The sequence below is a fragment of the Elaeis guineensis genome, chromosome 3 (assembly GCF_000442705.2).
Source record: "Elaeis guineensis isolate ETL-2024a chromosome 3, EG11, whole genome shotgun sequence".
Classification (NCBI taxonomy): domain Eukaryota; kingdom Viridiplantae; phylum Streptophyta; class Magnoliopsida; order Arecales; family Arecaceae; genus Elaeis; species Elaeis guineensis.
This window is the reverse complement of record NC_025995.2, coordinates 107166203-107180399: the sequence shown is the minus strand read 5'-3', so window position 1 is coordinate 107180399 and position 14197 is coordinate 107166203. Positions and strand designations below refer to the sequence as shown.

Below are 14197 nucleotides of genomic sequence, written 5' to 3'. Positions count from 1 at the left end.
CTGTCTAGATGAAGAAATTCATCATAGAGTTGGGTGTGGTTTCGAAGATTGAACAATCAGTGCTTCTTTATTGTGATAATACTGGAGTAGTTGCTCAAGCCAAAAAATCAAAGTCTCACCATAAATCCAAGCACATCATAAGATGGTTCCACCTCGTTCAAAAAATAGTCGAAAGATATGATGTGATCGTGGAGTGAGTTGACACCGAGAACAATATAGTAAATCAGTTTACTAAGGTCTTGTCAATGCAGCAGTTTGACCGCCATCTTGATAGCATGGGTATCAAGTATAGGGGTGATTGGCTTTAAGTGCAAGTGGGAGATTGAAAGAATAATGTCCTACAAGCCAATCGCATGTGGGATGCGATAGGATATTTTTATAATTTATCTTTCAAACTCATATAAATTGATATTTAATTAATAAAATAAATATTTCTGATTCATTATATACTGCATCTAATTAATTTTAAGATTATAATGAACCCCATAGGTCTGGACAATGATTTTAGGACCGTGATGAGATCACGTCAGTGAGACCTAATTTCTCGATAGTCCTGATCTAAAATATTTCTAGTCGTTGGTACATTGAGTCGGAGATCAATGATACCAATAAGACTGGCATGTCCTATGTATGCCTAGAAATGAGAATGGTTGATCTCACAACCACTAGTGTGGTGACACTAATACGAGAATATGGATACTCATTAGAGAATGAGTTCACTGAATTGACCTACGAAAAAATATCAGATGAAATCTTATTTATATGTCAACTGATGTTTCTCTAGTGGAAGTTGTGTAAGTAATTCTTAGACCTGAAGTCACCATGGTACCTTGTATACTTGGATCCATATTTTGGTTCACTACCTAACTTGGTTCTTTGATCCTTGTGTGGGGTGTTCTAGATATGATGAAGTATGCATGGAGATTGTGAGTGATCAATAAGGAATCAGTCACTCCTAATAAGGAGAGCGAACATCCTATGTGATCTCATAGGATGATGATTTTGAAAGTTTTTTACCAAAGCAAGATGATAATTAGAAAAAAATTTTTAATATATCATCAATTAAATCATCATCTTCTGATTGAGATACATAATGATAAGTGATTGGGTTTGACATATTTTCATGTCCACAGTTCATCTGAGATGTTGTTTGACTGAAGAATTGAATTACACGAAAATTTGCCACTGAAGGATATTTTGATAATTTTTTATCTAACTTTCAAATCTTCCAGATAGTCATGACATGTTGCTAGACATCAATCTTGACTGACTTGTGAGCTCGTCAAAATTAAAAGATTTTAATTCTGGAGTCAATTTGAAAGAGTCCAAATTGATTGGGACTCTTCCGGTGATCTAATCTTATCGGATTAGGATTACGTCGAAAGTCTTGGTCCACTGCTGGCTAAATTTGGAACCCAATGGGTCACACACTTTGGGATTTGATTTTGGTCTGATCTAATTAGAGTTTAATATAAATTCTATGGGTTAATTTGATATGCTAGCACATTGTATTAACCCAAGTTTCCAAATTGGTTTAGATCAAATTGTTTGAGCTAACCTAGACTAGTTGGCTTTGGCCTAATGGGATTGGGTCAATTTGGATTGGATCCTTATCCAACTTGAAGAGTTTTAAGTGGAGAAGGAGTCCTCCACGTCCACCAGAAGTCACGGTAAAAAATAAATTTCACTTACCTTAAATTGGCATGAGAAATGGAGAGTCCTTTTTAATGAAGGCTCTTAACTATTACACGTTATCTTAAAATTTCGATCAGGTCTCCTATAATTTGACATCAAATTTAATTTAGATTTTTATAACATGTAGAAGACTAAGAGTCCTTTTGTTTTAAGTATTTAAATCATCAAAAATTTACTTGATGAATTTATTTGGCATGTGGAAAGTTGGAGTGCCAAAGGTTGGTGCTCCATGGTCTCATGTGACATCCCTTGGTCCCTTATTTATGGGGGACGTCCCAGATGGTTTCTTGCGGTGATTTTTGGCTGAGACCAAGAGAATAGACGTGGTAAACATAAAAAAAAAATTAAAAAAAAATTGAGAAAAAAAGAGAGAATTTGAGTGGCAAAAGTTGCTACTAGGGTGATAAAATTTTCAGCAAGTGTTGCTTGAGTGCCCTAGGATTTAATTTTTTCATATGTTGGAGCCAAAAATCAAATCCTAGATTGTATGACATCTGAAGGGTATCTTCTTGGTGTCATTCTGGTAATGAGATTGAAAGTAGCTGGACTTTGGTGCGATCGTGACGCAAGTTCGAAGCCGGCAGTATTCTTAAGAAGACAAGGCTGTGGCAGCGCATCAGTTGGGAAGGACTTTGGCCAACTTTCGTGTGGATCATCATTGGAGGACTTCTATTTTGGAATCTTATGGAGAATACCAATATGCCATTTTTTTATATTGATTAAAGTATAATTTTTTATCTCTTTGCATACTTGAATTTACTTTGATTATGATCGACAAAGTGATTCTAAGATTTTGGATTTGACTCGATAATTTTATTTGATAAGACTATTGATTTGTTTATTTTAAAATTTTTAAAAATTATTTTTCACTGCATATTCAAAACCTAACATTCATTTGATTCTATAACTCTCCATCCATATAATGTCACATGCCAATTTCTGAAAAAGGAGCCTTTTACGCACCCATGCGGCTACTTTAACATCAAGCAAACACTTCTCACATGCCAAGGAAAAGAAAAATTAAAAATTATCATTCAAAATAGATAATATATTATATAATTATATAAATAATAAAAATAATTAAATTATATATATATAATATATATATAGACACATATACATACATACATACTGACATCTAATATAATGTAAAAAAAATGATCATGTTAGTGATCTTTTGATAAATGGTATTTTGAATGTTCGATAAGTGATATTTTGAGTGTTTAGTATTATTTATTATAATTTAATAAAAAAATTATATGGATAATTTTTTGACAAATGACATTCTTAGTATTTAGTGCTTACTCCCCTCTTAGATTAAGGTATATATGTAATACAGTAGCGTACTTTACGTTGGTGGCGACTCAAGGACAAACAGGTATATAGATTCTTAGAACAAATACCTATCTAATGTCTCATATTAATTTGAGAAAAGCAAAGCTAACTCTCAGAAAACCTTAGTTGTTTAGATGAACCTCCGTCATATTTTTGTTGTTTGAACTTTCATGATCCAACGGACACTCTCAATCGCACGGATTTTAATATCTAGTATAGTCAATGCTAAGCACAACATCTCAAATGGCATATTGACCGTTACAGTATAACCATGCACAACGCCACCTGGGCACCATGTCAGTTCAACCATGCCTTTATCTTGTTTTCTAAACCTTTATTTTTTGATAAATAATTATTGAAAGTTTTACCAAAAAAAGAATTATAGAACACCCTATCATATTCTCTCTTTCTTTGTTTCAACCCTCCCTCGACAACCCCCGCACGCCCCGCGCCCCACTACCCCACGCCGCCCACCCCCTCCGCACCCGCGCGGCCCCGCTCTCCCAGGCACGTGAATCGCATGTGCCAAGTTCAAGCGGCTCTAGCAGCAAATAAAGGAATAAAACCACCCCAGAAAAAAGCCAAACAACCATCTTACCGGCGGGGACAAAACTCAACTCCTGGACTCGTGTCTCTCACGTGACCTTATCACCCTCTTTTCCCAAACCCCCCTTCCATTTCTCCCCCTCCCCAAACCCTCTCGGAGTCTCCATCTTCGAACGCCTCCAAAACCCTGGCTTTGGATTGGATTCCGTAGTCCTTCTCTTCGAAATCCTCCACCGCGTTGGAGGAAGGGGGTTCAGACCGGCCCCTTCTACTTTCAGGTAAGATCTTGTGGGCTAAAACCCTACGCTCCTTTCCTATTCACACAAGTTTACTGCGATTTCATGCAAAATGATCTGTTTTAATTCAAAACTTGACCCTAATTTTTTTAAATAGGATGTTGCGGTGATCTTTGTGTTTGAAATGTTCTAATTTTTGTAAAAAAGTTCATGAGCCTTGGTAGGTTTAGGTTTTCCTTGCATCTAATAATCTCAAGTCCCGTTCAAGGTTGTTAAATTTCGTTTTAACGTCTTGCTGATGGGCGATTTTTCTATTTCTTTTTCTTTTTGGGATGGTTATTTAATGAATCAATAGGGCTTCCTTCTTTCTTTCCTTTTTTTTTTTTTTTTGCTTTGCCCTTTTCTGGGAACTCACTAAGTTTGTAATCTGTTCATTTTTTTTTTTTGAAAATAAAAACTTTAAATTTTCGTGTGATCTGTCTTTATAGGAATTCAGCAGGATGGCATCCCAATTAGCTCGTGAGTGGCTTGGAATCCAGCAGTTCCCGGCTGCCACCCAGAGCAAATTGCACGAATTGCTGGGAAAGCTGAAGCAAGAGGTCTGTGTTCTTCTTCGCGAGATCTTGCCACAATGCAATATCTATGGCCTTCTCAGTCTTTCCTTCTTTTCCTTTTTTTTGGGGCTTATTTATTTATTGTACTCATGGTTTCTTTAAGAATGTGAGCACGTTGACAATTCTGGTTATGGGTAAGGGTGGTGTTGGGAAGTCGTCCACGGTGAACTCCATATTGGGCGAGAGAGTGGCTGCTGTCAGTGCTTTCCAGGTTTGTCTTCTAAATGCCGTGCAGTCAATTTTGGTTATTGATTGTCACTGGTTTAATTCATTAATAAGTTATTGCTGTTGCAGTCAGAAGGATTGCGACCAATGATGTGTTCACGCACGCGAGCGGGATTCACTTTGAATATCATTGACACTCCTGGGCTCGTGGAAGGTGGATATGTCAACGAACAGGCTCTTGAAATCATAAAACGGTTCGTATCAGAGCTGATTTATCTGTCGGAGATTCGTCCTAGAGACATTGTAGTCTATCAATCTTTTCTGTAAAATGAGAAATGATGGCCAGATTTAGGGAGGCGTACTATAAGTTAAACCAAGTTATAATGTTAAACCAAGTTATAATGTGATGACGGTAAGCATTGTGTTGGTGGGGGAGGGCGTTTTGCAAATTTAATTCCATGAGATTCGACTATACCTACCCATCTTCAAAAGAAAAAAAGAAAAAAAGGAAAAAAAAATGAAAGAAAAATATAAATAAAGCTTAAGATGGTTCTAGCTCCGAAAGACTTCTTTTGGCAGGGTGAAATTTTAAAATGTTGGCTATCTTTAGCCTGTTTCCTAAGAATTTAGATCTTCTCCAGTTCATGCTTTCATCTGGTCCTTCAAGTTAAATGGCCTACTGCTTATTCAGGTCTGTCCTCCTGATCAACTTGGTGATGGAACAGGATAGTGCTGGAATTGTGGTCAACCTCATGGTTTTTTTAAGTCAGCTACTAATGATTGTTGCTGATGATGTACTGGAAATACTGGGCAGCAACGTGAATAGGAGAAGATGCTGCCTCCTAGCTTAATGTATGAGGGGAAATAATTGAAAGCCTTTAGCAACTAGATTATTTACTCCCTCTTCCTAAAGTGCTATCTGATTTTCTTATTGCATTTTGTTCCATGTGATGAATAAGATTATTCCTCTGATTGGATTTTAATGCTATGCTTATGCTGCTTGGTTGCTTTATATGGCTTTATATAATTTGAAGTAATATGTACTCTGATAATCTGCCAGGTTTCTCTTGAACAAGACTATCGATGTTCTTCTGTATGTGGACCGGTTAGATGCGTATAGGGTGGATAGCTTGGATAAACAGGTTATTAAAGCCATAACAGATACATTTGGTAAAAGAATATGGTGGAGGGCTCTGGTTGTATTAACTCATGCTCAGCTGTCACCACCAGATGGACTGAATTATAATGATTTCTTTGCTAAACGATCAGAAGCACTTCTAAAATATATTCGTTTGGGTGCAAATATTAAGAAACAGGCATTACAGGTATGAAGCTGTTCATCTTGTATGTCCATTACAATCAACTTTCACCCATGTATTTTTCAGTTTTGTCTGATGTTGCTTCCTGCTGTAGCTTGCAATATGTTATTTAGTTACATTTTGCAGCTTTCTTTAATAACTGGAAACGTTTGCAGTTTGCATATGGTTTAAATGTACCCCTGCGGTTTAGGTATTTATTAAACTTACTATCTAGTTTTGCTAGAGAAAGATTTTATTGTCGTTTTCTGTTAATTCATGCTTATTATATTATAGCACAAGCATATGCTTTTTGACTGTAGATATAATCTACAAATTGCATTGATAAAGTAAATTGTAGTTTAGTTGACACACAATGACCTTATAGTGTTTAAATTTTGAGCATAAGTATAAAGATCTGTTCGCTCAGATATTTCTTTTTAAGGTTATCTCCATTGTACCGCGAGCTTTTTCAAACCTGTTTTCACAATATTTATCTCAGTAGATTAGGTGTTTCACTTCTTTTTGTAGACCCTTGGAAATGGATCTTATTACTTTTATTTGTTGGGACTTACTAACATAACTGTTCTTGGATTTTCTGTCACTTAGTAAAATTGGTACAATTCCCGTTCTCCACTAATATACTACTTTCTTGTGCTGGACTTGAATGTAGAATCACATTCAATCAGAAAAAAAATTCTTTGTCATCTGATGTGGTTGGTTGGTCTTGGAAGGTTGAGCTTAAGACCTTGGATGACTGAGGTTCAAGGATGTTGAACTCCAGCTCTTCCTTATCACATCAGGCTACCTTGTGATTATTGTTCTTCTTTCCCATATGAAAGCCATGCTTGTGAGTCAGGAAAATATTTGAACCCGAGGTTCCATCCTTGCATCAACATTTCATTTCTTTCTACTATTTAGTCTTTGCACTCTTAACTGTTGCAGTTTAGAGTCAAACCCAGTTTTGAGATGGCCATCGAGACTGTTGTTTGACTTATGCACATCAAATCAGGGAATAATTAGGTAGTCTCCTGCACCTATTTGTGGATGATTTATTTGTCTCATATTGGACTTGTAGTGAAATGGCAGTCCTTTTCGTTGATGGGTTTATATTGATTCATGTAGAAGATAACATGTTTATGTGGTAATGAAAGAGATCAATGATGGATGACGTAATTTTTTTTATGAAGGCAATGCAATGTTGCAAGTGATCTGATGTGTAGGATGTAAAACCATTGCACTCCCTGCTGTTGCAAAATATGGAATTTTATTTGAACAATGGTAACATGATCTGTACTGTTGCAGGGCCCAAACCAGCCCAATAATATTTTCAGCCAGATAAAAGCCCTGTTACCTATTTGGTAACTTTACAGGGAAGATAATGGAGTTCTAAGGTTGATGGATATGATTATTGGGCTGGGTCAGATTTGGTCGTTGGAGTTTAATTCAGGTTCCTTGGATAAAGATTTGAGACCGAACAACCTGAACCCATCCTGTCAGATGGGTATGCCCGACCCTTGCATTTGGATCCCCAACAGTGTGATACAAAGTTAAGATGTCAGGGACATTCTATGATGCACTACTATGGTGCATGCCTGCGTCCATATCCATGTTTATGTAGATATCATTTAGCTGGCAGCAGGGGACTCTTCAAACTTATCCTTGAAGCACCTATTTTACTGTACCCAAAAAAGCATTTTTGGTTCCAAAAACATGACCAAGGGATTTGGAGCGTAACTTTGTAATTATATGTTGAATTTGTCCCCCACCCTCTTCTTTCCCCTCCTCTCCCCTTTTTCCCCTCTAAACAACATTGAACCTCGTCAATGACATTTCAGTATATGGTTGTTTGCTCTAGACATACTGTCTGATTACATCATCACTGAACTTCTAATTGTCCTTAACTGTAGCATGTGTAACACGACAGTTGGTGACAACCTGCTCCAGTATGTCAAGGGTGTGATTGTTACTAAATTTGCTGTCTGTGTCCTAAACTGTTAGGTAGTGTTTGGATACCCAAATTTTATTTTTGGAATAAGAATATGAATTCTCAGAAAATAGCTATTCCTCGTTATTCCAGATTTCTGTTTGGTTGGAAATCTGGTATTCCAGCTCTTATTCCAGTGCAATTAATGCAGTGTTATTTCTATGCTTAGATGGTGCTCATTAATGACCTAGAATAAGCAATTCCATGGTCCACTATGGAATTGCCAAACCAGGGTTGACTGGAATTAGGGAGGGTTGATCGGAATTGCTAAATCAGGGTGGCCCACCACCACTTTTTCACTTGTTTGGGGGAATAAGGTGGAATAAGCCCTTATTCCACTTAGAATTTGGGTATTCCTTTCCAAAGGAATGGTAAATGCCACCAATTGTTGATGGAATTATCATTTAGCCAATTTCATTCATCTTGTATGAACTTTCTTTTAATTTTATAACTACCTCTTGCTTCAGTAAGATGGCAATTTAAAATTTTGTGCTTATCAAGTCTGAACAGCTGCTTGACCTCTCAAGTTTGATTGCTCCATTCATGTATAAACCACATCGATCCATTAGTCTCATATATCTGTACTAAGAAAAGCCTTTTTATTCAATCAGTTTTTGTACATTGAGGTTAGCTCGAATAGATCTTGGTTGTGGGGTATTATTTTTTGAAGGATCACGAATTTTTGCTATTAAGATTCTACATCCTCAAACAGGAGTGACAGTTCAAGTATTTGAATTTGTTGATGTCTTCTACTTGAAGTATGAGCTGTAATATAATTTCATGATATAAACTAGTTTACAGTACAATGTGGGGCTTGATTATACGATATCTTTTGTTTATGTTAGGAATCTGTCACTCCTGTGGTCTTGGTTGAGAACAGTGGGAGATGCAAAACTAACGAGAATGGGGAGAAGGTATGTCCTATTCCTCCCCTCTTTCTCGCTGCTGTTTTCCTTTTAAATCTCTTTCACGTTTGTCTCAGTCATTGCTTTAATGTAATTTGTACAATGGCAGATTCTTCCTGATGGTACTCCATGGATTCCAAACTTGGTTGAAGTACTAACAGTTGTTATCGCAAATGGGAGCAAACCTATTACAGTTGACCAGAAGTTGATTGATGGCCCCAACCCAAATGCAAGGGGAAAGTTGTTCATACCTCTTCTCCTGGCTTTCCAGGTCAGCTTCAATCTTACATCAAATCATTGAAATTTGAAACAATAGAATCTCTCCTACAGAAATGAGCTTATATTTTATTTTTCCTGATTTCTGTCTATATCTCAGTACTTTTTCGTGGTGAAACCGATCCAGAAAGCCATAAAGCAGGACATGGCAAAAGAAAGCAAGCCTCTTTGGGAGCTACGAGACGTGGGCTTGGCAAACCGAAATTTCTAGATGTTTAAAGTATTTGTTATGTTTGTTTTTTCTTTCCCTTCTTAGCATGACGATTCTCATTTTTCTGCTGCTGTTTTCTGACGTTTGATGCACCGTTTAGTGGGTTTATAGGAGTAGCTAAGTTGAGCGGCAGATGAAGATTTTCTTGTTGAGGATTATTCTAATTCCATTCAGTGTCATGACTAGATAGCCTCTCTGTTGTTGTAGCCTTCAACTTCGAGGCAGCTAAATGTGATTTTTGGTCTAGTGCATCCTTTTCTTTTTCTAGATGGTCTCTCCTTTTGGAGGAAATGAGAGAGAATACATTGCCTGGTTTTTTCTCTCTCCATCATAAATGAAACGAAGGTGTTACTTTCATCGTATGCAGAGTGATCTTCTGAAAGCACCTTTGGAAAACCAATTCGTGCTCGTGTGCTCGTCGTAGCACACCAATCGGCCCTCCAAATTCTCACCAAGAGTACCAGTCCTATCTTGAATATTATCGAAGCCGGGCAATCATGGATAATGCTTATCATATGCATAGCATCAAGCGTGTGCTCTGAGCAACAACGCCCTGCGGTCCCATCCTCCATTCGACAGGTTGGGCTCGTGGTATGGTTTCCATGCGTTGCGACTATCCCTTGGGTCTAGAGTCGTACAAGCTTTATCATATGCATAGCACCGAAGAATTCCGTTTGTCGTGGTATCCTTGTCACAGAAGCGTGAACTACTCCATGCGTCTCTCCAGCGGCTGGCTGCAACCTTATATATATCAGGCGTAATTCGCTAATTTGCCCTCAGCCTTTCATTTTTTCTGTTTTTCCTTCCTGTCATAACTAGTTTTCTTCCTGGTTGGTCTTGTTTCAAGTAAGCAAGTTAGGAGCAATCAGGGATCCAAAAAATTTGGCACGATAGCTTCAGCAGTCAAGACGATCTAGGAAATTTTTTTGACCGCTGTTGCCATTGAAATCCGGCGCGACGTTGGCACCGAGTTGAAGAGATTGATGAAGGTTCTGAACAGAATGGCGAGGTCGATGTGGGCTTCTTGCTGAACACCGAGCTTGAGGAAGAAGAGCTACATGAGGATTGCCGTGCTTGGATGAGAATTTTGACGCCAACTCTGACCTGAAACAGGGCAGAAGAACTCCACTTGCCATAGTATATTGGAAACAGAGGAAATCCGAGAGAGATCTAAGAGAGTGATAGACTAGCCTTAGATCAGCATACCTGGAGCCTCCAGGCAGTCTTATTTATAAATGAAGCTCGTTGGAATCCGTTAAGGTTCATTGGGTTCTGTTGAGGGTCCGCTGGAGGAGGAGCTCAACTAACCTCGGATCTCAACTGCTTAACTTCAGTGGTAGGCCAAACTGCCACCTTTTGTTGGACAGTTCTGGACCACCTTTGGAGTAGTGGGCCACACAACGGGTTCTGATAGATTGGTTCTGATCAAGTCAGGGCCCCATTTGGGGGAAGTAGCAGCCATGTGGGTGAATATTTATTGGTCACCTCTGATTTAGGCATAGGAACCCTGAAAATAATTCTACTTGCTAAATGTTTGTATATAAATAGTGATAATTACCAAACCCAAAAAAAATCAAAATTAATGTCCAAAAGTTTTTCCTATGTTATCATGGAGATTGTACTGCCAAAAGTCCCTAATTTTGTACAAATGCAATATTAGGCCGTTAGGGAAGGTTCCACATGTTAAATGATGGTTGGCTTAATAGCCCACAAATTGGTAATTGTATTCTTGAAAGAATTCAATGCGCTGCATAAGGGAGATTTTTTTTTTTCTTGTTAATTTTTTAAGATGGTATAGCGCACTGGATGCCCAAATAAAATGATTTTATGTGCTCTTTTCTAGCCTTGGACCAATCACGATTGCTATCTTATTTGTGTCCAGGGCCGATCCTCATATTTTTTAGATCTGGGCCCAAATAAAAAAAAAAATTCTATTAAAAATTAATATATTTTAAATATTAATTATTATTAAAAAATTAATCTATGTGCATTTTGTAATACAAAATTTTTTATAATTTTTTTGTAATCAATATTTGACAATAATTATTTTTCAATAGATAGCATAGTTAAACTATTTAATCTTTCTTGTAATATTGTTGATGGTAAATATGATTTTAATAATTTTAATTTTGAAAAACTTTTTTCACCAGAGGCAACAGTGACAGGTATGGTCAATAATATTCTATATGCAATTGATGTATTTGGATAACAATTCATTTCATTAATATAATTAAGTATATTTATAGCAGTATTTTTTTCTTTTGGCATAATTATTTTTAAAATTTTTAATTATGAAAATAAATCAATCCCATCAAGATCATATTGATTACCATTTGTTAAAATATTTGAAGATTAAGACAAGATTTTTTCAAACTTTCTTCATCCAATAAAATTAATATTTTGAAATCAAACAAAAATCTAAAATTATTTTCATATAATTGAAATTATTCGAACCTATGTTTCAATGAAAAGATAGCTTGATCTACTAAATATAAAAAATAATTAACTCTAAATAATTCTTTTGATGATTGTTCAATATCTACATTAATATTTTCATCAAATTATCTTTTTCTTTTTACTTGACATTTTATACGAAATATAAGATCAATTCCCATCTTATTTGTAATTTTCTTAGCTGAAATCATGGCAGAAGTAAAGCCAGTTTCTCTATATCTTTCAAAAAATGAAACTAATTCTTTTAACTGATCAATGGCATCATCTATACGCATATCCTTAGATTGTAAATTTTTGCTAACTAAATTAACAGTAAATAGTATATCATACCAAATAATCATTCCTAATAAAAATTTAAAAATTTTCAAACTTATGTTGTGCTAAAGATTCAGTTTCACTCTTTATTTTTGAATCCTCACAAATTTTAACTAATTGATATAAAACTTCTCTTATTTGTGGAGTTTGAAATTTTATTGCTTTGACGCTCTCAATGCGACTTTCCCAACGTGTTTGTGACAATGGCTTTAATGTTCAATTAGGTACATTATCAAGTAAAATTTTTTATCTCTTTGTAGAACCACCAAATGCATTATATATACGTAGTAAAAGCCATATCACAAAGTGTTAAATTAAGACTATGACAAGCACATAGTGTATAAAATGCTTTAGAATTTATTTCTAATAATCTTTTTTGTACTCCAAGATTTTTTCTTTCATATTAGATCCATTGTCGTATCCTTGTCCTCTTATATCATCAATGTTTAAATCAAGAATTTCTATAATAGATTGTAATTCATTAAAAAGACCTAAACCTGATGTATTATCTACTTTTAAAAATTCTAAAAAGTATTCTTCTATTATTATTGATCTTTTTGAAATATTCACACATCGTATGATCAAAGACATTTGTTCTTGGTGACTTGCATCTGGAGTACAATCAAGTATAATGAAATAATATTTTTATTCTTTAATTCTTTTAATTATTAAATTTTTTATATTAGATGCTAATGCAATTACTAACTCATCTTAAATTTTATAACTAAAATAATGATATTGAATTTTATTATTTTGAATACATCTAAAATATTCTTGCATAATTGGATCAAAAACAGCAATCATTTCAATTAATCATAAAAAAATACTATTACTATTTTGATAAATCTTTTCATTTGTTCTACAAAAAGCTAGAAAACTTTGAACAAGAAATTTAACAGCAGCTACTATTCTTAATAGTACTTTTTTCAATGTCCTTTCTCTTTATTAATTTGCTCTTGAATATGTTTATCGATTGTTTGATTTTTTTTAAATCTATTCAGTAAATCAATCCAAGTAGTCATATTATGAATGTGATCATTACTAATTTCATGAGCTTTAAATCTTTCACTAAAGTATTTCCAATCTCTAAAGCCATCACTTACTAATTATCTTCTACTACTATTATCATTTGATTTAAATAGCTTACAACAAAAATAAAATAATTTATCTAACTCTTTTGAATATACTAACCATTTTCGGTCATGTTGCTCTCCATTTGGTAAAGTTCGATCGTAATGTGTTAAAGAAAAATATCTATTATATTGATCAAGAAGAAACTTTATATTAATATCTCTTTTAGAATCATTTTTAATTAATAAATGTTTAAAATTTGTATCAAGACTATCCCATATCCTAGGATCATAAATGTCAAAGGTATTTGATTCACTTAATTTTTCATTCATTAAATTTTTATCACCACTAATGAGATCATCTGTGCTATTAGTATTATTATTAGTATTATCATTATTAATAATATTATTATTATTATCCAATTCACAAGTAATATTTATATTTTCATTGACAAATTCACTAGCAATATTATTTGAATTCTCAACTATATCACTTTTTTTACTTATAATAAATTTATCAAGACCTCCTTTTAATGATTGAGTCAATTGTTCTTGTTTTCTTTTTTTCTTAAATTTTTCATGACTCGAAGGATATTTTTTAGGTATCATTTTTATAAATAAAATAATAAATATTAGCTAAAATTAATAATCAATAAATTTGAAGTTTAGAACAATAGAATCTGATTTAAAACTTTTTAATAGAACAATAGAACTTGCTTGAAGACTTTTTTGATGGAACAAAATTTGAGCAAAAGCTACTGTAATTGTAATAAGAATTTAAACTAAAAAATAAAATATGATAATTAATCAATTATTTTAAGAATAAAATATAATAAAAAAATAAAGTGAAACCACAAGCTATCTAAAAAAATAAGATGGATATAAAGATCATAATTATATTTATTTAAAAAAGTAAGTCGTAGGTGTACAAAATTAAATATATTCCACCATATGCAAGAATACTGACCTATTGATTGAGACTCTCACATATACGGACCAAATTTCATATGCCTAAACCCATCGGATTATAATTAACAAATCCATGTAATTATATTGTGTGAACCATTTTTTTTATTGTGTGGACTGCGGACCA

General features: G+C 34.5%; 1 protein-coding gene across 1 annotated transcript; it reads left to right on the top strand.

The window, feature by feature from the left end:
- Nucleotides 1-3700: 3700 nt before the first annotated feature.
- LOC105041118 (translocase of chloroplast 34, chloroplastic) lies at nucleotides 3701-9511 on the top strand. The gene is made up of 8 exons (XM_010917934.3): nucleotides 3701-3854; nucleotides 4301-4411; nucleotides 4530-4637; nucleotides 4721-4845; nucleotides 5652-5916; nucleotides 8719-8787; nucleotides 8888-9049; nucleotides 9155-9511. The coding sequence occupies exons 2-8, from the start codon at nucleotides 4313-4315 to the stop codon at nucleotides 9263-9265; spliced, it is 939 nt and encodes a 312-aa protein (XP_010916236.1). The 5' UTR covers nucleotides 3701-3854; nucleotides 4301-4312; the 3' UTR covers nucleotides 9266-9511.
- Nucleotides 9512-14197: the final 4686 nt, after the last annotated feature.

Excerpts from the sequence above, each read along its gene's own strand:
- LOC105041118 (XM_010917934.3), top strand. The coding sequence starts at position 4,313 with ATGGCATCCCAATTAGCTCGTGAGTGGCTTGGAATCCAGCAGTTCCCG. Across the intron at positions 4,846-5,651 it reads GCTCTTGAAATCATAAAACG|GTTTCTCTTGAACAAGACTA; the intron begins GTTCGTATCAGA and ends ATAATCTGCCAG. Across the intron at positions 5,917-8,718 it reads TTAAGAAACAGGCATTACAG|GAATCTGTCACTCCTGTGGT; the intron begins GTATGAAGCTGT and ends TGTTTATGTTAG.